Source organism: Pelodiscus sinensis, chromosome 11, assembly GCF_049634645.1.
Source record: "Pelodiscus sinensis isolate JC-2024 chromosome 11, ASM4963464v1, whole genome shotgun sequence".
Taxonomy (NCBI): Eukaryota; Metazoa; Chordata; order Testudines; family Trionychidae; genus Pelodiscus; species Pelodiscus sinensis.
Window position 1 is genome coordinate 10755589 of NC_134721.1, and position 27805 is coordinate 10783393.

The 27805-nt window shown below is 46.4% G+C and overlaps 1 protein-coding gene across 1 annotated transcript in view; it reads right to left on the bottom strand.

Annotated features, from left to right (window-relative positions):
* Positions 1-17223, bottom strand: part of RYBP (RING1 and YY1 binding protein) — a 79459-nt gene extending 62236 nt beyond the window's left edge. Inside the window, exons 1-2 of the mRNA XM_075938645.1 lie at positions 16954-17223; positions 15750-15875 (exon numbers count right to left, since the gene is read on the bottom strand). Coding sequence (XP_075794760.1) covers positions 15750-15875; positions 16954-16985 — 158 coding nt within the window. The 5' untranslated portion in view covers positions 16986-17223. The remainder of the gene's footprint in view (positions 1-15749; positions 15876-16953) is intronic.
* Between the last annotated feature and the right edge of the window lie 10582 nt (positions 17224-27805).

Consider the following 27805-nt stretch of genomic DNA (forward strand, 5'->3'; position numbering starts at 1 on the left):
GGTGCTCTAAAACCATGGGGTCCATGGCTATAGCAAACTAGCCACACTCAACGCGGCCAAATAGCCACATTGTTCAAGCCAAATAGACACACTCAACCAGCCAAATAGCCACATGTGGCTAGCATACTGGACACCACAGCTCTGAAAGGAAAGGAAGTCTGGCTTCCCCCATCTATTTCCAGATGTGACTTTATTATTTGTATTCATAACTAATTACCCTTAACTGTTCCCAGTGTAACACACTGTACGACCATTTTTAAGCAAGAGAATTCCTTACTCCACTTGCCTAAACATAAAACCCTCCACCTAACAATCATATGTCTATTAAAAATTAAGTATGAAACAGCACAATAAATATAGAATACAAATGAGTCTGGATTTCAACTCCTGTAACATGTTGGGAGAAACTTCAGGCTAGACCACACAATAACAAAACCCTAGTGGATAAATCAACGCATATTTTAAACTACTATCCATGCCACACCAAAAATAATTTAGTGAATGATCATCCCTAGCCCCCTGGCAGTCCAGGAGGTGCCCCAGTCTCTTTAGAAGATCCAGAAATATCCATTCTTGACTCCTACTTTCATGCTTTTAGCTCTAACCATTCCCTCTCAAGCCTTCCAAACTGTAATTCCCAACATTAAGACCAAACAATTCATCTGACTAATGCGCTTGTTAAATTCCCCAATTTTCTTTAACAAGTGTTTATACTCTCCTGCTGCAGGGGTGGGGTGATGAGGCAAGGAAGCACACAGAAAAAAAGTCACTGGACACTTGGCCTTCTCGCACAGGCAAAATTTTCAGACCTTGTCTCTTTAGGCAGGAAGCTTTTCCTCAGCAAAGTGAAGCTAACAAGAATCAAATCAGTTTCACAACTACCCAAAATAAGGAATAGTACATGTCAATTTCTTTCTGCTACATGAAGTTGTTCACAGAACAGCAGAAAAGTATGGGTGTTCTGTTTTGTTTGGTAGGATGGAAAAAAGTGGTGCTGACAAGGAAAGAAATGCAAATGAGTAGCAATCTTCCCCAAGAATAACGTTTTTTTGCAACCAAAGATGCAGAAGTTGAGGCTGAGGAGACAGAGATTCCCTCTCAGAAAGTAACAGGACATTTCAAAATAAAAAAAAAAAAAGCATCCCTTCCCAACATCCCTTCGTTGTATTATCTTGCAACTGCAAGTCAGAGTTACTGTGAAAGATGATCCCTACTCAGGATCTTGAGAATTGCACTCTTGGGGAAACAACACATCTCAGTCAACCACAACTCCACCCTCTCCCTTTCCACACAGGCTTGAAGGCAGCCCTAGGGATACCCTAGTCCTCTCACCTGGATGTTCTCCCAAACCTTGCTGGAATTAGGGATGTAATGGAGTAGTTGACTAGTCAACTACCCAATAAGCATATACTTATCAGGTAGTCAACTACTCCCTTCCCCCCCACACCTTGCTGCCTCTGTGTCGCTGCAGTGGGAGGGGAGGTTTGAAGGGGGGCAGAGCCGCAATGTCCCAGAGACAGCGTGAACAGGGACTATTCAAAATAAGTTAAGTAAGTTATTTTTCTGATGTGCTAGTATTTAAACTACATAAAAAAAAAAATCTGATAACCTGTGTCCCACCACATTCCTGAAACTGATATTATTTGTCCCAACAGGAAAATGTGTGTTTAATTTGTGTTGTCCTTTATTATATCCAACACCCTACGTTAAGCTATTTGCAAAACTTGTCCATTATAAACCCCATTCTGGGCTTATAAATAAAAAAAACCCTAAATATTGAAAAGCTTTAAATAAACAATTTACATTATATGGGGGGGAGGCGGTTGGAGGGAGAGAAGTTTTTAAGGATACAATCCTACCCCATTTTCTTTCTCTGTTTCAGTTTCTACTGAAATATTGAATATTAAATTGAACATGCTCAATTTTAAAAATAAATTTCCTACTGGAATAGATTGCTAGCGTTACATAGTCAACAGTTCCTGAGTGACATAATAAAGCTTTAAGGGGACTCAGCTTCCCACCACGCTCCCCCATATGGAGGTCTACAATTGTAATGTTTACAGCAATATTAGGCCAAATATTCTGTAACTGCTAATATCTAAAATAAAACATTGAAAACATTTTTTTTTTTTTTAAGAACAGCCTTCCTAATTCCACAATCTACCTCTGAAATAAAACTGTGACTGGAATCCTTCAAATTGTATTACTATATTTTAAAAATGAAAATAGAAAATAAAATATTTTTCTAAAGTATCTAGAATAATACATAATACCAGCAAAGGACTAGCAGAGAATCTACCCTACATTAACATCACAGAGGAACATCCATCCCTCCCTCCCACAGCTAATGAGGTGCTTCATCCTAGTATCCCTAGGAGACAAGTGACTGTACTGGCTGATTGACTCCATCACAGGCTATGGTCTGTCAATGTATTGCCTCTTCTGTTGAAAACTCAGGAAGAGAAAGTGTTCAGTACTGTTTCAGAACAAAACACTGCAAGCATCTTCAGAATAATACCAAATATAGCTGCTCAAATAATTAGATCCAAATATTTCAGCAGACTCTCAGAACTCAACCTTAACAATTCGAGAACACATGAATACACTGTTCAACTAAGAATAAAGTTATGCGCTTGGATTTTACACAGCTAAAAAAAGGAAGGAGTAAAACACACTTTATACATTAATTTATGTAGAATTATGTTCACCTTTCACACCTGATCTCAACTAATTAGTAAATGGTACACTGGGGATAATTAAGAAAAGACTAGTTGATCCCCTGATATTTTAAAACTCCTGCTCTTTTCATGTAGGCTCAGAATGCACCGGATATTACATTATCTTGATGGCTACTGAAGATGGGATTGAGAGGGGAATATAAAAGCAGGAGAATTTGTATTACTTTACTATTAGCCACATATAGTACATTTTTATATTCATTTAGGCCTCTGGCCTACACTCACTAAGGGCCATTGCAATTTTGTTATGGATTTGAACAGGAGCAGGATTAGGCCTCTGCTGCGTCTTCAACATAGATCAGCTGATAGTCCCAATTTCCAAACTTGCAGAACTTTCGAAAAATAATGCAAACTAATTAATCCTGGTCCATCTAGATCTCCCAATCAAATCTGTTCAAATGAATAATGGTTAAATTACTCTCCCTGTCAACTGAGTATTTTATTTAACATCTCACAACATAGGTCAACTTTTGAACTAGGGATAGCAGCAGCTAGTTAACTAGTCGCTCCCCCCACTTGCTGCCTCTATCAGAAAGAGGCAGCAAGGGGAAGGAAGAAGAGGGGGAGTACCTCAAAATGGCAATGCCATGTGGAGCCTGGGGCTAGACTCCGGGCTCCATGTTGCGCTGCTGCTTTGAAACGCCGCGTGAAGCCCAGGGCCAGCTGGGGTGTCCCCAGGCTGCCCACGGCATTTAAAAGAGGCAGCACCGCATGAAGCCAGGGGTCGGCGGGGCAGCCCCCAGCTGATCCCAGTCTTCATGCAGCGCTTTCGCCTGTGAAGTGTAGCAACAGCTTTCAGGCTGTTGCTACACTTCAAAGGTGGAGGTGCCCTATCGACTACTCGATGCAAAATGCATTAACTATTCAATTAGTCAATTACTCGATATTTACCATCCCTACTTTGGGAAAATAAAGCCATCAACTTAATTCAGAAAATAAACACTATTTCAAATTCCACTCGGTCGCAGGTTTACCCACTGTAAATCAGAGGAAGATCATAGGCAAGATAATTCACATGTCATTCAGCACTTCTTCATGCTACAAACAAATCTATCATAACTCTTAAATACTGTATAATATAGTCATGCTTGGTCAAAGTCCCACAAGTCTAAGTTGTTTATTCACTGTTTTTCTTTAAGCAGAATGCAAACTACCTCATGGGCATAAAAAGGAGTAAGCTTAAAAAAAGAAGAGTCTAAAGAAAGGGATGTGAAAGGTTAACTGGCTAACTGGTAAGCATCACTCTAAATGGGTAATGTTTACCTATTCCAATTAACCGAAGGAGCTGGAGCAGCTCCCTGCCTACCCTGTGGGGTTCACTACAGGCCCAGTCGGTGATGGGCCCAGTCCCCTGACGCAGGTTACACACTGGCTCCCTGGCAGCCTGCAGCAAAGCCTCCTCCCCAGGAGCAGGGTTGGCAGCTCCACAGGAAGCAGCTTTGCTACAGCAGGGAAAAATTGAGGGACATGCAAGCAGCCCAGCTCCTACTACATTTAAACAGCAGAGCCGCAGCAGGGGTAAGCTCCCAGGGCGGTGCAAGCCGGGACTGAGCAGTTCCGGCTCACGTTGGCTCCAGGACCACTGCGCCTCTGCTTTTTAAATGCAGTAAGAGCTTCATTCTTACTAAATTTAAAAAGCAGAGGGACAGTGATCAGGATCCACGCATGAAGCAGTCCCCAGGCATCTCTTACTACATTTAAAAAGCAGAGGCACAGTGGCTGGGGACCCGGCGCAAGCCTCTGCCTCCTCTGCCCCGCTTCAGAGGCGCCTCTGCCTCCCCTGCCCCACCCCCACGGATACAGTGCTGGAGGGAACCAAAGCTGGCTACCCCCAGCACCAGTTCCCTTCCCTTGCTGCCTCTGACACAGAAATGGCGGGGACTAAGGCTTATCAAATAGTCGACTATTCGACTAGTCGCTTACATCCTTATTCTCAGTGGTGAACATTTACTCTAGGGATGTAAACAAGGTTTCCTGTCAGCTGTACACTTGCGTAGGTACACAGCCCTTTTCTGAGCCCCGCACAGGGGTTCAGAGATCCCCATGCAGGCAGGGAGCTCAACTGATCGGCCGCGGAAGTGGGGGTAGGACTATTGCCCTCTTGGAGGAGAAGCAGCAGCTGCTGCTTGCTATAAATGGAGAAGCTGGCTCCAGCATCTACTCATGGGCCGGATCTACTGCAGGTCGGATCAGGCTGCAAGAGTCTCAGCCAGCTCCCTGTCTGCCCCACTCCCACTTGGCATTCCTGAAAGCTAGGTCCTGGGCCACGTGTCTGTCTGTGAATGCTGAGAGTCTGGAGGGAGGAGAGATAGGCTTCTCATGCTGCCCCTGCCCTTCAAGTAGCTCCCTTTGGCTGGTTTTGGTCAACAGCAACTGCCTGTTTGCAGGACTGGCAGCATGTGAAGTGCCCCTCCTCCCTGACAGCATTCAGTTTAGAGCAATAAACATGGCTCCCGCAATTTCCCTGAGCATGTACAGGGACTAAAAGGCAGGGACCCTAGCTAAGGAACCTACTGGGTTGCTGGCTTGGAGCTAGGTACAGTCTCCCAGCCAAAGCCTCTCTCTGGCACCCCTGCCTCTCCTCTCCCTCCCCCAACCCTCTGCCCCCCCTTCTGCCCTCCTACCCCATGTAAACCGAACCTTCTGCACCACAGCTCCAGCCCCCATACACCTTTCCGGATACTGCAACCCCTCCTACACTCCTCCACAGGTCGCAACACCCTTTCAGACCTTGCACGCCAATCTCCTATCCCTGATCACGGCCCAAATCCCTGCGCCCCATACTACACCCTTGCCCCAGGTCACAACCCCCTCCCAGGCCCTGTACCCCTCTCTCACCCCACTCTGTTGCTTCAGGCCATGATCCCCTACTTCACCCAACCTCCTACCCAGATCCCCATACCCCAATCCCTTACTCCAAGCTCCCTTCTCCACCCAACCTCCATCCCAGACCCCCACGCCTCTTCCTTTAATATAATGGAAGTGCGTGGCCCTCAACCACTCACCAAATTCTTGGGAGTGCTCCCCTCATCAAAAATTATTGCCCACCCTTGTGTTAATGACTTATGGTAAGAACGAAAAAGATTCTTTTAAACACAATTTTTTGAGTCTTACAGATATCTAAAAATCTGATATGAATGCTTTTTTAAAAAAATACTGTGTTACTAATTAATACTTGGCAAACTGTACTGCATTAAGGCTCTTATGAGGCAGAAGTAGCAAGTACTAGGTGTGATACTAGCTGTTTTGTAGGATGAAACCTTATTTGCAAGATCTTTGAAACATGCATTCTGTCTATTCAAAAGGATGATGATACATGTAATCCAAAGTCTCAGAGGGGTAGCCATGTTAGTCTATAACTAAAAAAAACTTAACAACAACAACAACGGTCCTGTAGCACCTTAGAGACCAACAAAAATATATAAATAGTATCATAAGCTTTCGTAGGCACAACCCACTTCAGTCTAGTGTAGTGTTATTTTTCTTTATTTGATTTCATATTAAATAATCATAAGCATTCATCATCATCAACAACCATGGGCTCAATACCCACTGGTGTCCAATGCATTGCTCCTTGTTAATTATCCCTTGTTTTTATATATTTTCTTCTATACCTATGAACTATTTAAAACATATATTTATATCTACAGTTTTTGTTTTTACTAATGGGTGCACATCCACGCATTACCTCAATATTGGTGTTGGTGTTGCACGTAAGAAATTTCAACCCGCCTCAAAAAACATTCAACCCGCCTCAAAAAACATTCAACCCGCACAAGGATCTTAGAGGGAACACTGGATGTAAATATCATTCAAAACAGCTAACTAAACAAACAATTAAAATTCTATCTTTAAGCTAGTTAACCATGAGTGGGCTGGGGGTGCAGGGCAGCCAGTCCAGAGGTAGGGATTTAAGAGTTTAACCAGTTAACAGATAAGTATTAGCTTATCAGTTAACCCTAAGGTTAAAGTGCCAGATTACTGGGTTTTTTACATTTTTACATCCCTAGCAGATCTCATGGAGCCGTGGGGAGGCTGCAGTGTGGCTGGGGTGTGGGGCCATTGTCCTCCCTGCCCCTGCAATGGCCACTGCAGCATGACTGGAGTCCCATGGCCAGTGGGGCACAGCTGGGGCCAGGGTCCTGCCTGCTCCCAGCTGGCAGGGTCGTGGGCTCAGTCAGGGATGCCAATGCCCCACTTATCCAGATGGGATCCAGGGCCACTGCAGCATGGCAGGTCCTGCCTGCCTCTGCCCAGCTTGTGGCACGGCTGCCAGCACAGCTGGTGCCAGGACTGCTGCTGCAGATGCAGCCGGGGTCCCACCTGCCCCCTTCCAGGGTTAGTGCTGCTGGGCCACCTGCCCCCACCCGGGGCTGCCATTGTGGGTGTGCCCACAGTCCAGCCTGCTCCCGCAGCCCTGTCTGCTGCCATGACCTGTCTGGGTTCCTGCCACCCAGCACAATGGTTACTCGGTTACCTAGTAAGCATTCCTGTAAACCTCATGTTTACCAGGTAACCAACCATTCAACCCTTAATATCCGTAGATTACTCTGATGCACTACCATTGACAATAAGAGAAGTGCACTGTTGGTAGCTATCCTATTGTTCTACTTGCCAGCTTCTGCAGCTAGGAGTTGTGGGAAGGCCGAGTGGATTGTGGTACATCATGGGTGTGGGCTCCACATATCATAATGCGACGAGGAGTCCTGTGGCACTTTATAGACTAACTGAAGTGTAGGAGCATGACTGGAGTCCCATATTAAATAATCATAAGCATTCATCATCATCAACAACCATGGGCTCAACACCCACTGGTGTCCAATGCATTGCTCCTTGTTAATTATCCCTTGTTTTTATATATTTTCTTCTATACCTATGAACTATTTAAAACATATATTTATATCTACAGTTTCCCTCACTTCTAGAGCAAAGGGCAGTTCTACTTAGGGATGTCAACAAGTAGTCAAGTAATCAATTAACTAATTAGTCTAGGCTTAATGGTTAAGATACAATTTTGCCACACAAAGTTCTCTCTCTCTCACCAAGGTGGTTTTATTCTGTTGGGTAAAGGACACTGCAGTGTATACATCCTCCTCAGAAACACAGGAAACCCTCCCATGACAAAAGTGAAATGCCCCATGTAAAATGGGAATTGCACCCAGATATTTAACCAATTCTGTTCTGTGTGCGTTGGTTTTCATTTCTCAGGTTGGAATAAAGTTTATCTGGATTTTCTGAAGACACCACTACTGAGTCCAAACGAGGAAAAATAGACCCACATTCTCAATCCTTAATTCAACCTTGGGAATATAAGAATTCTAATGCAAACTGACATGGCTGACAAGCATGTCAATATCCAGAATGTGCTCCTAATCCACACCTGTTTTATGGAAGGTTGGGTGATCTGCTTAGGGCACAAACTGAAAGGACTGACTGTGCTTACAGATACACTAAGATGTGTGGGGAGAGCACTGGTTGTGTATTTACAGAAATATTTTGTTTGCACAGTAAGCACATACTGACACAGAGTGGACTAAGATAGTTGACACCCTCCCCCCCTCAAAAATTACAATTTTCTCCTTCCTCTGGAATACTGAAAATTTGCTTAACGTATTATATAAAGAATATTCAATAGATGTTTCTGTGATTTTGTTGAGTTTTAAATACAAACCAGGCAGCAATAAGTACAAGTTGTTCTTATCTAAAATATGCACACTTAAAATAAAATTTAAAACTCCCCACAAATCCATCCTCTTGTAAAAGTGCTTCAATCCAAGAAAACCCAAGTTCTTTACTGTACCTTAGTGAGAGGAAAAATGGAGAAATATGCTGTTCTATACCCAGTACTACTACAAAAATAGTTGTGTGCGTAGCCTGGGTAATTTTATTCCAGGTCAAAAGCTACTCATTACAGAAGCACTGCACACCTTCCAAGTGACCTACATTGTCAAATGAAAACCTACTGACCTACAGAACTAGCTGAATGCTCACAAAGTAGGTCATTGGGTTCTTCTCTTTAAAAAGAATGTTTAATCATTATGAAAGTGACATGAATTACTACATATATGTAAAGACGAATGTATGTGTTTAATGCAGTAGAGCAAATAATCAAACGAGAACAACTGGGGTACGTCTTCACTATGAAATTAACTCAAGTGTGCGGCATTAATTTCTAAGCACCCACATTAGTCTAACCTGGGTGTAAGAAGACATAATGAAAAGCTAGATCCATTACTAGGTTCTCACTGATGCTGTGTGTATGCGTGCATGCACGTGTGTGAGCACTCATGCACATGTGCAAGAGAGAGACTAGTGCACATCCCATGATTCTTTGTGCAGCAGTTTGCGGAGATGCTCTGTGAGGCTTTCCTATTGAATTTTCGAAGAACTTATCTGTCTTCCTGGGCGCACAAAGTGGAATTGTGGGTAGGCATTGGAGAATTAGCAGCACTAGAGTATGAGCCCAAGTTAATTCTGCAAAGAAATACTCTAAAGAGGTGATAAGAACTGGCATTTTCATAACTACTTGGTATAGTGTACACTTGCTGCCTATTTCAGGTCCACGCGAGGTTGGATTCCACTAATTTAAATGACTCATAGGACACCTTTCAGGGCACACTATGTAGAAGCCACTCTCAAATCTGCTCAGCTTTCCAGTTCTTTGACCAACCCATAGGAAAGTGAAACAATCAACTCAATTTAAAGAAAGCATGCAGGGAAAGGGACTTTGCATTCCTCTGCCTACATATAGTTCCAGCACAAGACTTTATTGACACACAGAGGGAGCTGGTGTCCAGCTGATAAAGAGCCTGTTTACAAGAAGGAAGGGAGGAAAGGAGGGAGGGATTTTTTTTACATGGTTTGGTTTCAGTACTTGGGCTTGAGAGACAAACCAAGATGAAGAGATGGGAGACACAAATCAAGATGGAGGGGTAGGGAGGGCATCCATAATGTGTATATATGGATTTGGAGTAGAAGGCTCTATACCAGAGGCAGAGGCTCATCCATCAGATCCACTAAGTTCTTGTTTTCACAATAGGTTGAACCTCTCTTGTCCAGCACCTCAGGACCTGACCAGTGCTGAACGAGATAATATTGACCTCCTATGGTCTGGCAAATTATCTAGCTGCATTACCAACACTTGCACTGCTTACTGGGCTCTTAGAAGGGATTTAGGGGTAAATTGGAGCTAAATTATAAATACAGATCACTGAGAGCCAGAGCAGGTGGCTGTAAACAAATTTTATGGGACCGTGGGGAACTTGGCCATACCCATGGTAAGTGGACATCCAGCTAACTAAAATCATGGCAGACCTCAGATATTGTGGGACCAGAGAGTGCCGGACTAGGAGTAAGGTTAGGCATTTTATACCTTAAGCTTTTCCTCTCATCATGCTAAAACATGAAAACTACAGACTGTGTTCTAAAATAGGATTTACCATATCAGGTAATATTTTTCCCATTGTGGAGGTACTCCCAAAAATCTCTATTTATTTTGTATGAATAAGGTGTTCAGAAAGGGGAAGACTGGAGAATAGAGATAGAAAACATTTCTCTGGCAATCAGACAGCACCTATTGTATTAATCACCTATAGCTTTTCATATGCCCAAGGCTGGAAGCTAAAAAGAAGCAGGAAGGAGATGTGGGGTGTGTTCTGATATGCTGATTTGTAAGTCAGTGCCCAAGACACTCTTCCTGTTCAGAGCAATTTCTCACACATGCTGGATTTTTAGCTCTTGCGGGGAAAAAAAGAAGTTCAAACCATGTTTGTGAACACCCAGTATTTTCTGATTTACAATGCCAGAATCGTGGAAGATTCTTCCTATTTTTAGCTCCCCAAACCAGGTTTACCAATTCCAGTAAAATAAAGTCTTTATTTGCAATTCAGTTAGACAACATCCAATTACTTTTATTATGTGCTAAGAAATAATGCATTAGAGGGGGAATGAAGTAATCTAGAGAACATCCCATTTCTTGTAGAACTTTACACAAAAACCCTGTATAGACAGAAACCACAGAGATGGGTGTAAAACTAGTATCTAAATACAATTCTATTGTCTTGTTACTTCTCAACTAAATAACTATACACAGAGGCCTTCCAAAAATTAGCATGTGAGATATGGAGCATTTCACCTTTAAGTTCAAATCCAGACCATACTGGTGGTAGTGACTAAACTTCATTACTATCCAACTGCTGATTAGCGATCAATGTGGAAAGAGCCGTTTGCGCTCCACTTCCAAAGTACAGGAGACCACATTACAAATTTAAAAAAAAAACCCAAAGTCATTACAATTATCATCTCATTCTATAGCAAAGCATTAAAAACTATACAGGAAATGAGAGTGATTTCACTTCCTTTTTAAAAATTCTAGTTTATCCATACATCTTGCCTTCCAAAGAAGATATGCGTCATCCTCATTTTACAGGGTACAGCTGTAGCATGCCAAGAGTACAGAAATATGCAAATGTTGAAAAATCAAATGAATTTTAAAGCATGTAAAAAGATGCTTAACTTACAGCTAAATGAATACAGCTTCCTTCTAAGTACATTATGACTATAAAGTGAAACAAAAATCTTCAGGAATGGATGGTTCAGCAGTTAAAACAGAAGAATGGGATAACAATTAGAGTTCAACCCCTCATTCTCCAAACTTGGCTACCTAGCAACTAAAGAGGCAAAAAGAGATACATGTGTTTGTCCTGGACAGAGAATGAGAAAAACATTTTTAAATGAAATAGGCTGGAGAGCTGTGTCCTACAAAAATGGCTTGGAAGCCACATACATTTTAAAGGGGGGGAAAAAATCAGCCTAAGGGTGAGGATGGGGACAGAAGGAAAGTAATTTAGATTTTTGTCCCAAACTACAGATAAATAATTTTGTATCAAATGCATATATATGATATGATCCATAACCAGCTATTTCCAAATAAGGAGATAGGGGAAGCATTGTAAATCTCTGTCTCACGAATATACTACACTGAAATGAGAGACAAGATTAAGTCTGGATTATAACATCAGACAGATATTACCCCAAGTACAACAATGATATTCAATCCGATCTCCAAATGCATACCTTGTGTCTACAAGTTCTAGAGAAGAGAATTACAGAAATGCCTATTAGTAAACACACACACCCTCTGTCAAGGTATTTACAGAACAACTTTGTTGCTCTTTCATTCAAAAGTCAATTACTCTCAAAAATACAATGGAAAATTGCTGTTGTCAGATTTTTCACATGTACAAGAAAACTCAACTCCAAGCTCTTTTTAGCCTATGTAATTTGATAGGAAAGATCCTGATTTAGGAATTCCCCATTTTAAGTTGTTTCACTTTTAAATTCAAGTTTTTCAGAACATATCTAGGACTGATAGCAAGGACGGCCTGTGCCTTTAAGAAAACTAATTGGAAACAATGGACTAAACTCTGTCCTCAAATAAACAATACACATTAATATCAATGAGGGCAAAACATGGCCCTAAGATGTCCACAGTAAATATTCCTTCTATATTTTGAAGTAGTACTAGATACTGGAAGGATAGAGTGCGTGAAGCAAATCTGGCCTGTAGCAGACGTCTTAATTAAAACCCTAATCTGTTTTTAGCTACTATGTAGTTATATCAGCACAAACCCGTTAGTAGATGCAAGACATGAGCTTGGCCTAGTGCAGCGTTCCTTAGTTTGAAATAAAGATAAACCATGTTACCGTAAGTCACTATTTACACATGCTTACCACATCTACACTAGCAGTTCATATTAATGTGGCTCTACCAGTACAAAAACCCCAGTGTACACATAGCCTCAGTCTACTTGGTGTGATGTACTATTGTTCAATCTCCAGTCAATTTTGACGTTTTCACTTCACTGAAATGAATGATGGGTTTTATATAATTTGCACCTTTGTTTCTTATTGTTTATTGGAAAATTCCTTAGAAAACCCAGAACACTCAATACTAAATACATTTACTGAAGTAGAGGGAAATCAAAGAAGCTAAAAAGTGCAAAGATAACGCATGAAGCTAAAAGGCTGCATGGTATGACAACCCTAGAATTTACAGTAATGTTATGTGTTTAAACCAACTCAAAACATTTATGAATTCTCCAGGGCTGAATCTGGCCCCACACATTTAAAAATATTACTTTGTAACCAACAGTTATAGGAGGCTCACTGAAAAACTCTGTTCACTAGCAAATTTAGAAGTCACTGTATTTGTATGTAATATTCCCTTTTTAGGCTCCTAGGGAAGGGACATTAAATCAGAGAGTAAGTGAAACTTCTCACTGAAGCCAGTAATCCCTCCCACACAGCAGACAAGGATTATAGCAAGTCTGTAAAAACATACACCCTGAAGTCCAAACTAGTGCACAAATCACAAAACATTAATCTGCCAAAATAAATTCTGCAGGAAATCACTGATTTTACTGTGGGGTTAAAAAAAACAGCTCATTGTGGGTCCAAGTAACTACTGAAACTGGGCACATTTTAGCTGCAGAGTTGAAGATGAAGCTTCTCTTCATGTCTTTGAAAAATATTACAATTGTGTCCAAATTTCTTTTAAATATAAGAAGTAGACTTCAAACTTTAATGAAACTCACTAGCTTTAAGTATAGCTAAATGTCATCAATTTGTCAAATTATAACTTAAGTTGCTGATCCGATATCTCTCAGGTTAACCACAGTTTTATCTGGATAGAATTTATATAAAATCACTCAAACAGATTTCATCATCAGACAGAAATATCCTGAGTAATAAATCATCAGTCATAAACCACTACATTTCCTTAGTCACTTATGAAAAAAACTCTGAAGAGTTTCCCAGCTATCGACTTATACGTCACATACAGTAAAACTCAAAGCCAAACCACAATAAAGAACTCTGACCTCTGAGGTCTTCTATATACGCACACAAACAAAAAAGTGCACTCACAACAGACAGTAACTACTACTTTCAGTTGTTTATTCATAAGTGACACTAAAGCAAAAGTTTATGAATTTTTGGAGTACCCTGTACCAGACATACTTCAAATTCTACAACATAAATCAAGCAGCATCACACAAACTTAATATATTCTAAATTAAAGTAAGCTGTCCACAAAAAGTGCGAATGGGAAAATGTATGATGTTCTGGACCCAATGATCACATTTCCAAAACATGCAGCATTTCTTAACCTAAAGCAGCCTTTTACAAAACATTTTTTTCATTCTTAACCAAAACAGTAACTTAATTGTTCTTATTGAACAAATATTTTCAAATGTATCATTTTCAAAAATGTTTTAATGAATTTTCATTTCTCATAAAGAACATCAATACCATGCTTAAATTGAAAAGATTGCATAAAATACTCCAATTAAGTCCATGCATCACCCAGACTTAAAGTCTATTTAATAGTCTCACTAGGCCCCCATTCTGCAAGAACTTATTTCTGCACTGAAGTTTATAACCATGATTACACTCACTGATTTTAAAGACTACTCATGATATCCAAGTCAGGTCTTAATCCTGAAGATGGATCCATGAAGATGCCACACAAAAGCCAATAGCATTTCACACAGACTCAGAGGTCAACTTGTGCAGGTTAAATTGCAGGACCTACCAGTCTAACAGAACAAGACTTAAAGATTTAGGTACACATGCACGCGGCTCTATAGTCTTCATGCTATCATCTCTAAAACAATGATATGCCAATTTCAGATAAGACAGTTATGGTCATTATTTTTCAGAATACCCTATTGTAAAGCATACACACAGGCATAAGTGGCACTGAGGGGCAGGGGTCACGAGCGTCCCCAGATGGTAAGTGCACCCTAGATTTTAGTTGCTGAACTGGGATGCTCTCACTCTGACCCCCACTCTCTTGTCACCCATGGGTTACCATTGCTGGTCACACTTTAATCAACATACAATATAGTTAAAATTTGCTAGATATCTAGTGGAGTACTACAGTACTACATATAGCTGTATTGGTCATATCACATCCACAGACTCAAGGGCCCAAAAGCAAGGTCTAAATTAAAAAAATCTTAGAACTTAAGGCACTCTATGCTGTTCAAAGGACTGTACAAACGTAAACTATTGAATATATATATATTTAGCCACCTCTGTCAATGAATTCAAGGCACCAGAAGTTTTCGAGAAACAGTCTGCTCACAAAAATGTCTCAGCATGGAAAGAGCTTTACTTATAACATTGCCTTAATCTTTGAAAAAATAAGAGTATTTCCTTTAATGAGACAAAAAATATAAACTCAAATTTAGGAATGTTCTTGTACACTTTTCCAAAATATGAAAAAATTAAAGTGTTAAAGGCATTTGAAAAGTGATTTGCAAACAAAAAAAAAACCACAGTTCCATGTTCACAGTCTAGTCCTAATTCATACTGTCAAGTGTAACTTTCTAAACCCAAAGTGGGGGAGGGAGCGTATTCTGTTTATTTAACTAGTGTATGGTAGTCTCACCTTCTTGTAAAAACTTCTATCACACAGAAGGAACCAACAGTTAAAGATTTCAGAAATCCACATTATTTCTACATTCAATTCTGAGAAAATTAACTAACTTCACATGACAATAGGCTTTTACAGATCAACAAGACAAGAGGAAACAAAAAAAAAAGTTTTCTTTGGCATCTTTAATTTCAGCTATTTCTCTTCACTTCCCTTATCCCCTAAAATGCATAACAATATTTCAAACAGAACAAAAATTGTTTCCCAGAATGGCAGAGAAATGTCCGCCCAGGATTAAAAGGTTAAAAAAAAGCCTTTTTACATCATCAAATGGAACAGAGAAAAAAAATCAGGTCATTACAATGTCTACAAATAGTTGTATCCAAGGTATACGTAAACCTTGAAACAGAATTTAAAAAAAACATACAGTATTAAAAGGACAACAGGGAAGATTATTTCCTTTAGAAGGGAAAAACAACCTGAACTCACTTCAAGGTAGCATGGTAAAATCAACAAGACAGAAAAAAAAAAACCAGAAAGCAATAGCTACACATTTTAATGTACATGCATACCTTGTGGAGGTGCCTTTCCTGACATCGCAGATGCTGCATTTGAAGGCTTCAGCACTGTTCCTAAAGGTGCAGACACTACAATCCCAAAAGCCTTCGTCTGCTGCAGGTTTTGCTTGCCTTTTTGGCCTTGAGGAGAGAGAGCGAGCGTGTGCGTATGTGTGTATGGGGAGGAGGAAAAAAAGGAGGAGGAAGAGAGGAGGAGAAAAAGAAAACACACACATTAGAAACCATATTATCAAGCGGTGAAATCCAGTGCTTTCTGTAATTCTCAACTTGCCTCGCCAGACTCCGTGTCTCCCCCTTGCCTAAAGATAGCTGCCATTGGGGGGCAGGGGGCCACTAGTATAAAGCAGTAATCCCACACTTTGCCTTATCCTAGCCTCCCCCTTCCACACACCCTGCTTCACCCAACTCCCCCTCCCACACACCCTGCATTACCTAACCACCACCCCACACACACCCGGGAAGGAAAGAAACAGGGGAGGGAAGGGGACGCGTTTCCCCTCAATCTTTAAACCCAGACAATCGATTTCCACACAAACAACAGCGGTTACCCAGTGAACCTGGGAGGGAGAGACTCGGGCAGGGGAGGGGAAGAGACAAGAGGCGCCCGTCTCCCCCCCTCACCCTCCTTTTTTGGAGGGGTGGGGAGACTTGAAAGGCGGGGAGGCGCGTTCCCCCCCCCCCCCACACAGCCCACCCCCGTGTCTGTCTGTCTCCTCCACCTTGTTAAACCTCCCTTTGTCTGGGAGAAGTGAGGAGCGGAGGGGAGTGTGTGAGGGAGAGGAGCCGCCATAGCTGCTCACACCAGCTTAGCCCTGGCACCAGCAGCAAGGAGACAAGCCCTGCTCCCTCCGCCTCTTGCCCTCGCACGCTCCCTCCATCTTAGGCGGCGGGCGAGCCGCCCCCCGCACCCGCCGCCAGCCCGGAGTTTCTCTACCTGGCTGGAGTGGCACAAACAGCCCCCCCGCGCACACGTCTCCCCCGCTCCCTCCATCTTGGGAGCCCCTCGCCGCCAACCCCCCCCCCCTCCCCGCGCCAGGGCCTCGGCGCCCCCCGCCCCCGGGCCCGAGGGGAGCTGCCCGCTGGGGGAGGCCCCGCACTCCTCCCCCGCCCCGGCCACCCTCCCTCCATCTTAGGAGCCGCGCTCCGCTGCGCCGGGGCCTCCCCCGGCCGGACCCCCGGCCGCCTGCGCGGGCTTCACCTGGTCGGGCTCTTCTTGTCGCCCATGGTCATGGATCGGGGCCCCCCTGGCCGGCGCGCGAAGGGAGGAGGAGACGGCTCGGGGCTGACTCGGTCCAGCGGGCTCCGGCTGCTCCAGCCGCTGCCAGGCTCCGCTCCAGACTAGCAGCGCAGCCCGGCTGCCTCCCTCCCACCCAGCGCACGGCGACAGCGGGCGGAGCTCGCGGCCCGGCCCGGCCAATCCGGGCGGCCCGGCCTTGGGCTCCGCCGGGGAGGGGAGCGGCGACGGGAATGCGCCCCCCGCCAGCCACCCGCAGGGCGGCGGGGCCCCAGCCAGCCAGCCGCCCGCAGCGGGAGGGGAACGTAGCCGGGCGCCTCCTGGGGGGGATCCCCCCTCAGCCCCAGGGCAGCGCCCCCGCGGGGGATGTAGTCGCCCCCCCCCTGGGAACAAGCCCCCCACCCGCTGGGGAGACAGCAACGCACCCCCAGCCCCAGGGCAGTGCGCCCCGGCGGGGATGTAGCCACCCCCCCCCCGGGAACAAGCCCCCCACCCGCTGGGGAGACAGCAACGCACCCCCAGCCCCAGAGCAGTGCACCCCCGCGGGGGATGTAGCCACCCCCCCCCCCGGGAACAAGCCCCCCACCCGCTGGGGAGAAAGCAACGCACCCCCAGCCCCAGAGCAGTGCGCCCCCGCGGGGGATGTAGCCGCCCCCCCCCCGGGAACAAGCCCCCCACCCGCTGGGGAGACAGCAACGCACCCCCAGCCCCAGAGCAGTGCGCCCCTGCGGGGGATGTAGCCACCCCCCCCCCCGGGAACATGCCCCCCACCCGCTGGGGAGACAGCAACGCACCCCCAGCCCCAGGGCAGTGCGCCCCCGCGGGGGATGTAGCCAGCCCCCCCCCTCAGCAGAACGTGCCCCACAACCAGCCACCCACGGGAAGGAACCTTGCCCCCCCCCACACACACACAACCCCTCACAGCCGCCCATCCACTGAAGAGAAAGGAACGTGCCCCCTAGCTCCAGGGCAGTGTGCCCCATGGGGGATGTAGCCAGCCCCGCACCCAGGGGAACACGCCCTGCAACCAGCCACCCACGAGAAGGAACCTGCCCCCCACACACACACACACAACCCCCAGCCACCCCCTCACAACAGCCATCCGCTATGGAGAGAGTAACAAGCCCCCCATCCCCAGGGCAGTGTGTTCTCAGTAAGGGATGTAGCCACCCACCCAGCGGTTGAGGAGAGAGGAGCATGTCCTCCACAACCAGCCAGCTACCAAGGAACATCCCCACCAGCTACAGGGCACCTTGCCCCCCAGAGAAGAATGCAGCCAGCCCCACTCAGGAGAGAGAGGAACCTGTCTCCACATCCCTCCCCCCTACAACCACCCACATACATGGGAAAGAGGAACCTGCCCCAGCCATTCTCACACACACACAGAGGGAGCATGCCCCCTCACCACCCAGTCATCTCCGGGGGATAGAGGAGCATGTTCCCCTTGCCATCCACTCACAGGTGAAAGGGGAATGTGCCCTCTCACCCAGCCACAGGAGAACATGCCCCTGTACAACCAGCCACCCACCCGAAGGGAAAAGAACATAGCCAGCTACCCACCCAGGAATGGGAAGTACATCAGTTCAACCCCCACTCGCAAGGGAGAGGGGAATGCACCCCCCTCCCATCGAGCTGAGCCAGCCACCACCCACAGAAGAATGTGTCCTACAGCCAGCTCTGACTTCCTCCCCAGTGGGCCCAGCTAACCCAGGAGAAGGAAGGAGTTGGAGGAGGAAGGAGCTCTGAGACAAAAACAAGCTAAACCAACCAACGGGCAAGACACAGCCTAAGCCCAGGGAAAGGGAACTCTTGAAAGTGGGGTCTGTACCCATTGAAGCAGGGTAAAGCAGGGAGCAATGGGGGTTAGTAATGCAGCTTATCTTCAGCTGTAATAGTTAATTCGAATTAACAGACGTTAGTTCGAATTAACTTTGATAGGTGGTACACATACAAATCGCTAGTTCAAACTTAATTTGAACTAGCGGTGCGCTTAATTCGAACTAGGTAAACCTCATTCTACGAGGACTAACGCCTAGTTGGAATTAAGTAGTTCGAATTAAGGGCTGTGTAGCCTCTTAATTCGAACTAGTGGGAGGCTAGCCCTCCCCAGCTTGCCCTGGTGGCCACTCTGGGCACCACCAGGGAAACTTGTCTGCCCCCCTCCTGGCCCCGGGGCCCATGCCAGGTGCAAGCCTGCCAGCATTCAGCCAGCAGACCCTGCACCTGGCACGGCACGAGCCAGCCACCCGCTGCCATCCAGCCCTCTGCCTCTTCCTGGGACCAGGCTGGCGGTTCCCAGGAGCCTGCCCGGGGCCGCAAGAGGCGGGCGCCCGCCTGGTCTAGTGCAGAAATCGTGGAACTCATCGAGGTTTGGGGGGAAGCCTCCAATGTCCACGACCTCCGCACTAGGCACGGGAAAGTGGCCGTCTAGGGCAGGATAGCTGCCAGCCTGGCTACCCAAGAGCAGGTTTGCGTGAAAATCAAGGTGGTCCAGTGAGACTTCCGACTCTGAGCCCTGAGGTTAGAACATAAAAACATAAGAACGGCCGTACTGGGTCAGACCAAAGGTCCATCTAGCCCAGTAGCCTGTCTGCTGACAGCGGCCCACACTAGGTACCCTGGAGGGGATGGACCGAAGACAATGACCAAGCCATTTGTCTCGTGCCATCCATCTCCAGCCTCTGACAAACAGAGGCCAGGGACACCATTTCTACCCCCTGGCTAATAGCACTTCATGGACCCAATCTCCATGACTTTATCTAACTTCTCTTTAAACTCTGTTATAGTTCTAGCCTTCACAGACTCCTGCGGCAAGGAGTTCCACAGGTTGACTATTTGCTTTGTGAAGAAGAACTTTCTGTTATTAGTTTGAAGCCTGCTACCCATTCATTTCATTTGGTGTCCTCTAGTCCTTCTATTATGGGAACTAATGAAGAACTTTTCTTTATGCACCCTCTCCACACCACTCATGCTTTTATAGACCTCTATCATATCCCCCCCTCAGTCTCCTCTTTTCTAAGCTGAGAAGTCCCAGTCTCTTTAGCCTCTCTTCATATGGGACCTGTTTCAAACCCCTGATCATTTTAGTTGCCCTCCCCTCTCCCACCCTCTCCCACCTCCTTTTCCCAGTCTCCCCGAGTTTTGTTCAATAAAGAGAGTTTCTATTTTTGAACACACGTGTCCTTTATTTTGTACATCAGGAAGGGGGTTAGGGAGGGGTAAGTGGAAAGAGGTGAGGAAGAAATGGGGTATGAGCCCCCGATGGGGAGGACTGGGGTGGCTCTGCGGGCTCCTCGGGGTGGAAGCTGTCCTGCAGCCCCCTGATTAACCCCCCCCCCCCCCGGATGGCAGCCTGCGGCAAGTGCAGCCAGGCTGATGGCTGAATGCTGTGATGTGCCGAGTGTGGGCATTCAGGGCACTCCAAGCCAGGACTGCTTTGTTGTCCCTCATCGAGTTAGACAAGCGAGCGGGGAACCCCTGAGAACTGTCTGTCCAGGGTGGGGGTCGGGTCCCTTTAAGCACAGCCCTCTGCTAGCCTGAGACAGCAGCTCCACGCTCTAAGTCCTAATCTGATGCCCAGCCGGCACTGCTTCCGGCCATCCTTAACCTCGGTTCAGGGTCCACTCAATGTGGACATGCCAGTTCAAATTAGCAAAATGCTAATTCAAACTAGTTTTTAGGTCTAGATGCACTAGTTCAAATTAGCTTAGTTCGAATTAACTAATTCGAATTAAGTTAGTTCCAGTTAGTGCTGTAGTGTAGACATACCCAGAGAGAGGAGTGCCCCTTTAAAGAGTCAGAATGACTGGAGTCAGCCAGGCCTATCTGATTATCAGACTTGTGTCGGGACTTTTCTATAGAGGATTGAGAGAGATTAATTAGGGGCAGCTCCAGAAGAAGTTGGAGGCTTTGCAGTAGGCCCTGTAGCAGAGGGGTGGAAGGGAAGGATGCTGCTTCTTTTTGCAGCTACTTGTCGTGATGGTTTTGCCTATGTATTATGCTGAAAGAATAAAACGGAGCCGTGGGGCTAGCCCCTGAAAATCTCCGGCACAGCAGTGAGTCCTTCCTGGGCTGGGAGACAAGCCAGCAGCCTATGCTACTCAACTGCCATTTCAACCCCGGTCATAAGAGACAGATGAATGTGCCCCAGCCAGTTTAGATATCTGAGGTACCAAATCGCTCAGGGGAAGGAGGTGGGAGGCCTCCCCGTTAAACCCAAAGAGATTTTACAGCCCAGGACTAGAAGGATAGGGGCCTCTTGAGAGTATATAAGGCCACAAACTCTCTTTATTCAATGCAAAGCAGTGGACATAGTGGAGAGTTAGTCTCCTAACAACCCCTCTCCCCCAAGCCAATAGTCCAGCCAAGTAGGTATAGAGCAGGGGTTCCCAAACTTTTTGACATGGGGACCAGTAAATCCATTCACGAGCTTTCGGAGGATGGGTAACATTAATTTGCACATTTGCATATTCATTACGAAAATGATGAATATGCAAATAAGTTGTTTCTGGTCCTCCCAAAGCCCCCAGTGCCAGCTTTAGCAAAGCTTTTGATACGGCCACCCACAATATTCTTACCAGCAAGTTAAGGGAATATGGATTGGATAAATGGACTGTAAGATGGATAGGAAGCTGGCTAGACCAGGGTTTCCCAAACTTTTACTTTAGTTGGAACCTGTTTTTTTTTAGTAGTGTTTTTTGCAGCCCAAAAATATAAAAGCACATAAAAAAAAAGAATGAAAAGTGAATACATTTTCACTGTTTCACTTGCTGCATCCTCCACCCAACCCGGGCCAGGGTTGGGAGACCCGGTGCCGCATGGGCACTCCGGGAGGCGGGAGCAGGAGCAGATTGGGGGAGGGTATCTGGCTAGGAGCGAGGGTGCAAGGAGGGATAGGGTTGCCAGGTGTTCATTTTTGTACCGGACAGTCTGGTATTTGAGGGTTCTGTCTGGAAACAAATTGAGAAAATACCAGACATAGAAAATGTCCGGTATTTTCTAATTAGGTATGTTTTATTATTATTAGGTGTATCAGTTCGTAATTGCCAACTTCCTGGCTGGTCACCACACGCTGCGTGAGTGTGTCCACCAGCCAGGCAGTTCGCAGCTACTTGAGGGGGGTGGCAAAATGGAATCTTCAAGGCCAGACTCCTTTGTGCTTTGCCCAGACCATGCACGGGACAGATGGTGCCCCAGGATCTGCGTGCGCCCGGATCAGTCCCACTCCCCGCTGGCCAATTCTCTCCTCTCCCCCCATTTCCCTCCCCGCTTCCCCGGCCAGCCCCACTGTCCCCGCCGGCCGATTCTCTCCCGATCTCCCCCAGCAAGCCCTACTGCCCGCGCCAGCCCTGCTTCCACCGGTCGGTTGGTTCTCCCCACCCCCCTCCCATCTTTCCCAGCCAGACCCACTGCTCCACCCCCCCCAGCCAGCCCTGCTTCCACCAGTCGGTTCCTCAGCCAGCCCCACTGCCCCTGCCCCTTCCACTCCCCCCCCGGCCAGCCCTGCTTCTGCCAGCCGGTTCCCCTCACCATCTCCCCCGGCCAGCCCCACTGCTCCGATCCTGCTTCCCTGCGGCCCATATCCCCTCCCCCCGCTGTCCCCCTCCTCCAGCGGCCAGCAATAAGAACTCACTTGGTAACCCTCACTATAACTCTGACAGGAGCCTGAAACATTCGGCTGCATCCGCCCAACCTGGCCAAGGGCTTAGGAGATCCAGTGCTGCACGGGCAGTCCGGGAGCCCGGAACACCCGGGCAGCCATGCTGAGGCCTGGTATTTTTTTCCCGCACCCCGGTACCGGGCTGTGGCCCATAGTTTGGGAAACGCTGGTATAGAGAGAGTATAGAGAAAAGCAAGGGGGATTGTGCCCATATCTAACCCAAACAGAAATCCAATAGGTAGCCCATGGGAAAGAGGCAAATGGGAGTCCTGAAGAAAAAATAGAGAAGATCTACTCCCGTTCCTTCCCTACAGGGACCAGGGATGGGAGATCTTGGGAGAAGATGACTAGCATCACCCCTGGTCAGCCCAGGAAAAAGGGGACTGATGCAAAAGGACAGTGGGAGATGTGATCACCCTCCACCAAAAGGAGGGCTTAGTGAGCTCAGAGAGGAAAGGGGAGATATTTTTCCAAAGGACAATGCAATGAACCCCAGGCCAGGGAAGGAGAGTCTACTTGCAGGGGAGCAAAGCTAAGTGTCTCAGAGGCAAGGGAGATTAAGAGGAAAGATGAATAGGTGTATCCCCAATTCCCCAGGTATGCATTCCCTCACACCCTGCAAAGGACAGCACAGCCAGCTCAGAGAGGGAGAAGGAAGGCATCTCTGTTCTCATACACTTGATCTTAGCCAAAAGGCTGAGACTGATTTCCAGAGGAATGTGCCATGGTGTAATGGAGTGTGTAATTTATCCTGGAAAGAGAAGCAACATGTATACAGAGTTCCTTAGAAGAGGGGTCCATACTGAAGACCCAACTTTGCACTTCTCCCCTCCTCAGAGCACATGAGCCACCTCTGAAGATATCTAGACTTGCCTACTTTCTTTCTTCTCTTTGTGGTCAATTATAGATTTGCAGATACTTGACTATTGCCTTTATGGTATATTTGTAATTTGACATTGACATTTTGACATTTAAAAAACAAAAACAAAATGGGAACAGGGAGAAGTATATTCAGCATAATCTGTTCATTCTCTCCCCTTCCTCTAACAGACATGCAAAGGGCAGCACAAAACGGTGTATCTATAGTGTTATTAGCTACAACCCTGTTTCTGCACAGATGTAGCTGCATAGGGGAAGCTGTAGTGTGCACAGATGTTTTTACCACATTACCAGGGCATTGCACTGGCAAAAATGTGTTTGTCTACAATCTACATTAACAGCCTCCGCTGCTGCAGAATTACAGCTGCCAAATTTGCGAGTGCAGACATGGCCAGAGAATGCAACACAGTCTACAGTCTGATCTACTCTTAAAACGTAGATTGACCTATCTATGTAATTCATAGGTGTGAAACATTCACACAGCTGAACAACTTAGTTAAGCTGACATAATCAGAATGGTTTACAGAAGTACTTTTCCATCACCCTAGCCATTGCCACTTGAAGAGGCAGATTAAATCTAGCAATGGCCATACCCAATAATACATAGAGGAAAACAATCAGTCAGCAAAAAGGCAGGGTGGGGTTGGCAAAGGAAGGCAGGGCTAGAGAATATTAGCTGGTGACAATGAACCCAAAAAGAGAGTTGTTTCGTTATTTGAAAAACCAACCCTTGTACATGACTTAAGGTAGCATATGCTTGTATAAGAAAAAGGTGAGACTGTGGCTGTGCTTTGCACTTGAAAGCCTCAGTGATGTAGGCTCATCCGTAAGCAGTGACAGTCCTGCCCACGTGCCCAGGGCCGGCTCTAGGCATCAGCAAAGCAAGCACGTGCTTGGGGCAGCACATTTCCAGGGGCGGCATTCCGGCCATACTTGTGTGTACTGTGCTGCCCCGAACTGCCCCCCATCCGCAGTCACCTGCCAGCAGCAGCCCCTTCCACACGCTCCCCCATGTGTGGGGGGAGGGGGGTCCCAGCACCCAGGCAGGGGCCGCATAGCCCCGCCCCTCCACGGGGGTCTCTTTCATAGAAGAATCATAGAATAATAGGACTGGAAGGGACCTCGAGAGGTCATCGAGTCCAGCCCCCCGCCCTCAACCCGCTGCACGCGCTGATTGGCCAGCAGATGCCACGTCACAGACCCGGCGAGGCCCTGCAGAGGGAATAGGAGGGGGTGGGGGCGCGGGGCCCTGCAGGGGGGCATGGTGCGCGGGCATTCATCTGGAGGAGGTGGCCAGGGAGCCCCTATTCCTCCGCCCCTCCCCACATGGTCACCGTGCTTGGCCGCGCAGGGCAGCCATGTCTCCCCGGCTCCCGAAGGGGAAACTGAGGCAGCAGGGAAGCGACTTGCCCCAGGCCAACCGGCAGCAGGGTTGGGGACAGAACCCAGGCATCCGGGCTCCAGTCTGGCGCTCTGTGTCATTCGGGGCCGGTCCTGGTCTCAGGCTGAGCTCTTATCCCTGTGTTGGGCTGTGCCGGGCCAGATCCTGCAACCCGGACCAAGCGCACCAAGCAGAACACTCCCTCCACATCAGGGGGCCTAAGCCACGGCTGGAGGTGCCCCTGCTCTGCGTTGCTGCCAACAAAAAAAGAGAGAGAGCGGCCAAAAAAATTTTAGCTCGGGGCGGCCCTGCACGTGCCCATTCAAAACCGAGCCCTGAGTATAATTTAACAGATTCCGACTGTACAGGCAACCCCCAACTTCTGACCACCCAAGTTACGACCCCCCGCACTTACAACCATTTTTGTAAGTGCAGAAAGGGCCGAAACCCCCCCGACTTACATCCTTAGCCCGTATTTACAATGACACACGGCAGCTATCATAAATGAGGGTTCAAGTTATGATACCCCTGACTTGCGACGCTTCCCCTGGAACCAGTCGGGTTGCCAGGTGTCCAGTTTTGAACCCGACAGTCCAGTATTTGAGCTTTCTGTTCAGGAAACAAATTGAGAAACTATAAATGAGAAAATATAAATGTCCAGTATTTTTCTAAATATAGTGTAGATTGTGATGTAATGTCAAGTGTGTCCAGTATTGTTGTTGAAACAATCTGACAACCCTAGGAACCAATTGCGTCGCAAGTTGGGGGCCGCCTGTATTTATGGAGCAGCAGCCTCAGTAGTTAAAGGTTACAACCTAGTACTAGTATTATGCCTCTTCCCACACATGAATACTTCACAACCTAAATTCTTTGCTCACGGGGATAGTAAGAGAAACTCAGAATACGATAATATCCTACCAATCCTTAATACAAAGTAAAATTACCAACCCCAGTGGTTCAAAAAAAACCATGAGTCAGGCCCCTACATTCATGATAATTTTAAAAAGTAATAAATGTTGGGCAGGGGAGCCAATAGCCTGCGTGGGGCCCTGGGCAAGGTGTGGGGAAGGGCGGCTCCATGCTCCCAGAAGAGGCAGGGTCTCAGGCAGAAGGAAAGGGCTGGGGCAGCCAGACTTCTGCAATGCCCAGAACGTGGTGCGCCCCCTCCCCCCCGCCCTAATATGAGCCACATTGAGCCCATGGCATGGCACAGCACTCTGGTGATGATTTAAAGGGCTCAGGCTCTAGACACTGTCTCAGAAGCAGCAGCGGCCTCTTTGTCCCCCGTTTCCCCATCTGTAGGCCTGAGGTTGGGTTCTTCTTATTTGCATTCTGGGTTTTGAGCTTTTAGTCATTGGCTATGTCTAGACTGGCAAGTTTTTCCGCAAAATCATCTGATTTTGTGGAAAAACTTGCCAGCTGTCTACACTGGCTGCTTCAATTTCCGGAAAAGCACTGACAATCTCATGTAAAATCATCAGTGCTGTTCCGGAAATACTATGCTGCTCCCGTTTGGGCAAAAGTCTTTTTCCGAAAGACTTTTGCCCAAAAGGGCCAGTGTAGACAGCACAGTAGTGTTTTCCGCAAAAAAGCCCCGATCGCGAAAATGGCAATCGGGGCTTTTTTGCAGAAAACCGCGTCTAGATTGGCCATAGACGCTTTTCCGCAAAAAGTGCTTTTGTGGAAAAGCATCCTGCCAATCTAGACATGCTTTTCCGAAAATGCTTTTAACGGAAAACTTTTCCGTTAAAAGCTTTTTCGGAAATTCATGCCAGTGTATACGTAGCCATTATGTTTTTAAGTTTTTCCCACAACACACATGGGTAGATAATTATCTTTTTTTTTTAAAAATGAAAGCTAGGATTCTTATGTAACCGCATGATTCCAGAAGCTGTGGCTTTGAAGAAAAACACCAGATGTGAGATTTGTGATAAAATCAGTGGTATTAGCAACACTGAAAAGTTCCATGTTATCTGAATCCACCATAACTTCAAATTAAGATTCCTATTTGTACAGCCTGTGTAGCAGCAGTGATCTGCACAGTAATTGCTACTGATTGACAGTCTGCTACCACTCCTCCTTGTTTCCAGCTGCACAATTACAATTAAAGAGGCTAACAATACACTAGGGGATTTCCGAAAATTGCTTTCTTGTACTTTATACAGATCACAGATTCTCTCTTCATCCAGCCCCAAGGACTGAGAAAACAGAATGCTCACATCCCTACCAGGGCAAAGTTAAGGTTATATGGACATATGTGAGAAATGTCACTTTATTTCCTGTTTTCCTGGTATTTGCTGTTTGCTCTGTATAATAGTTCTAATGTTCTTGTGAGCGATTTATGTTGGAGCAGTAACTTGGCAACATTCGTGAAGGTCATGGTAAGGTTGTCTTCACATACAGTGCTGCAGTACTGAAGCACCTTAGTGAAGACACTATTGCTTCAGTAGGAGAGCTTTTCCCATTGCTGTAGTGTATCACTTCCCTCAGAGACAGTAACAGCAAGTGCTCATCGGGGAGGAGATTGGAATAACGATGTTGCTCATAGGGTGTGGACTTCTCACTGCAGAGCACCATAGTTACACTAATATAGGTTTGTAGTGCAAACTTGCCCAGTAATTACAAGGACCCCAGATCCTTAGTAGTATAGAGGCCTGGTCTCAGGGCTAGATTACTCAATAGGCAGACTAAGCAAGTGCTTAGGGTACCAGCAAAGCAGGGGCACAAAAAAAAATTACTGTACAGTATTATTTTTGTTTTGAATTACATATGGGGGGCACCATAATCTTTTCAGTGCTTAGGGCCTCTAAAGGTCTTAACCCTGCCCTGCCTGGTCTACACTAAAAAGGACAACCTAGCAACTTTGTTGATGGCTGTGCAAAATCCACACTAAATAT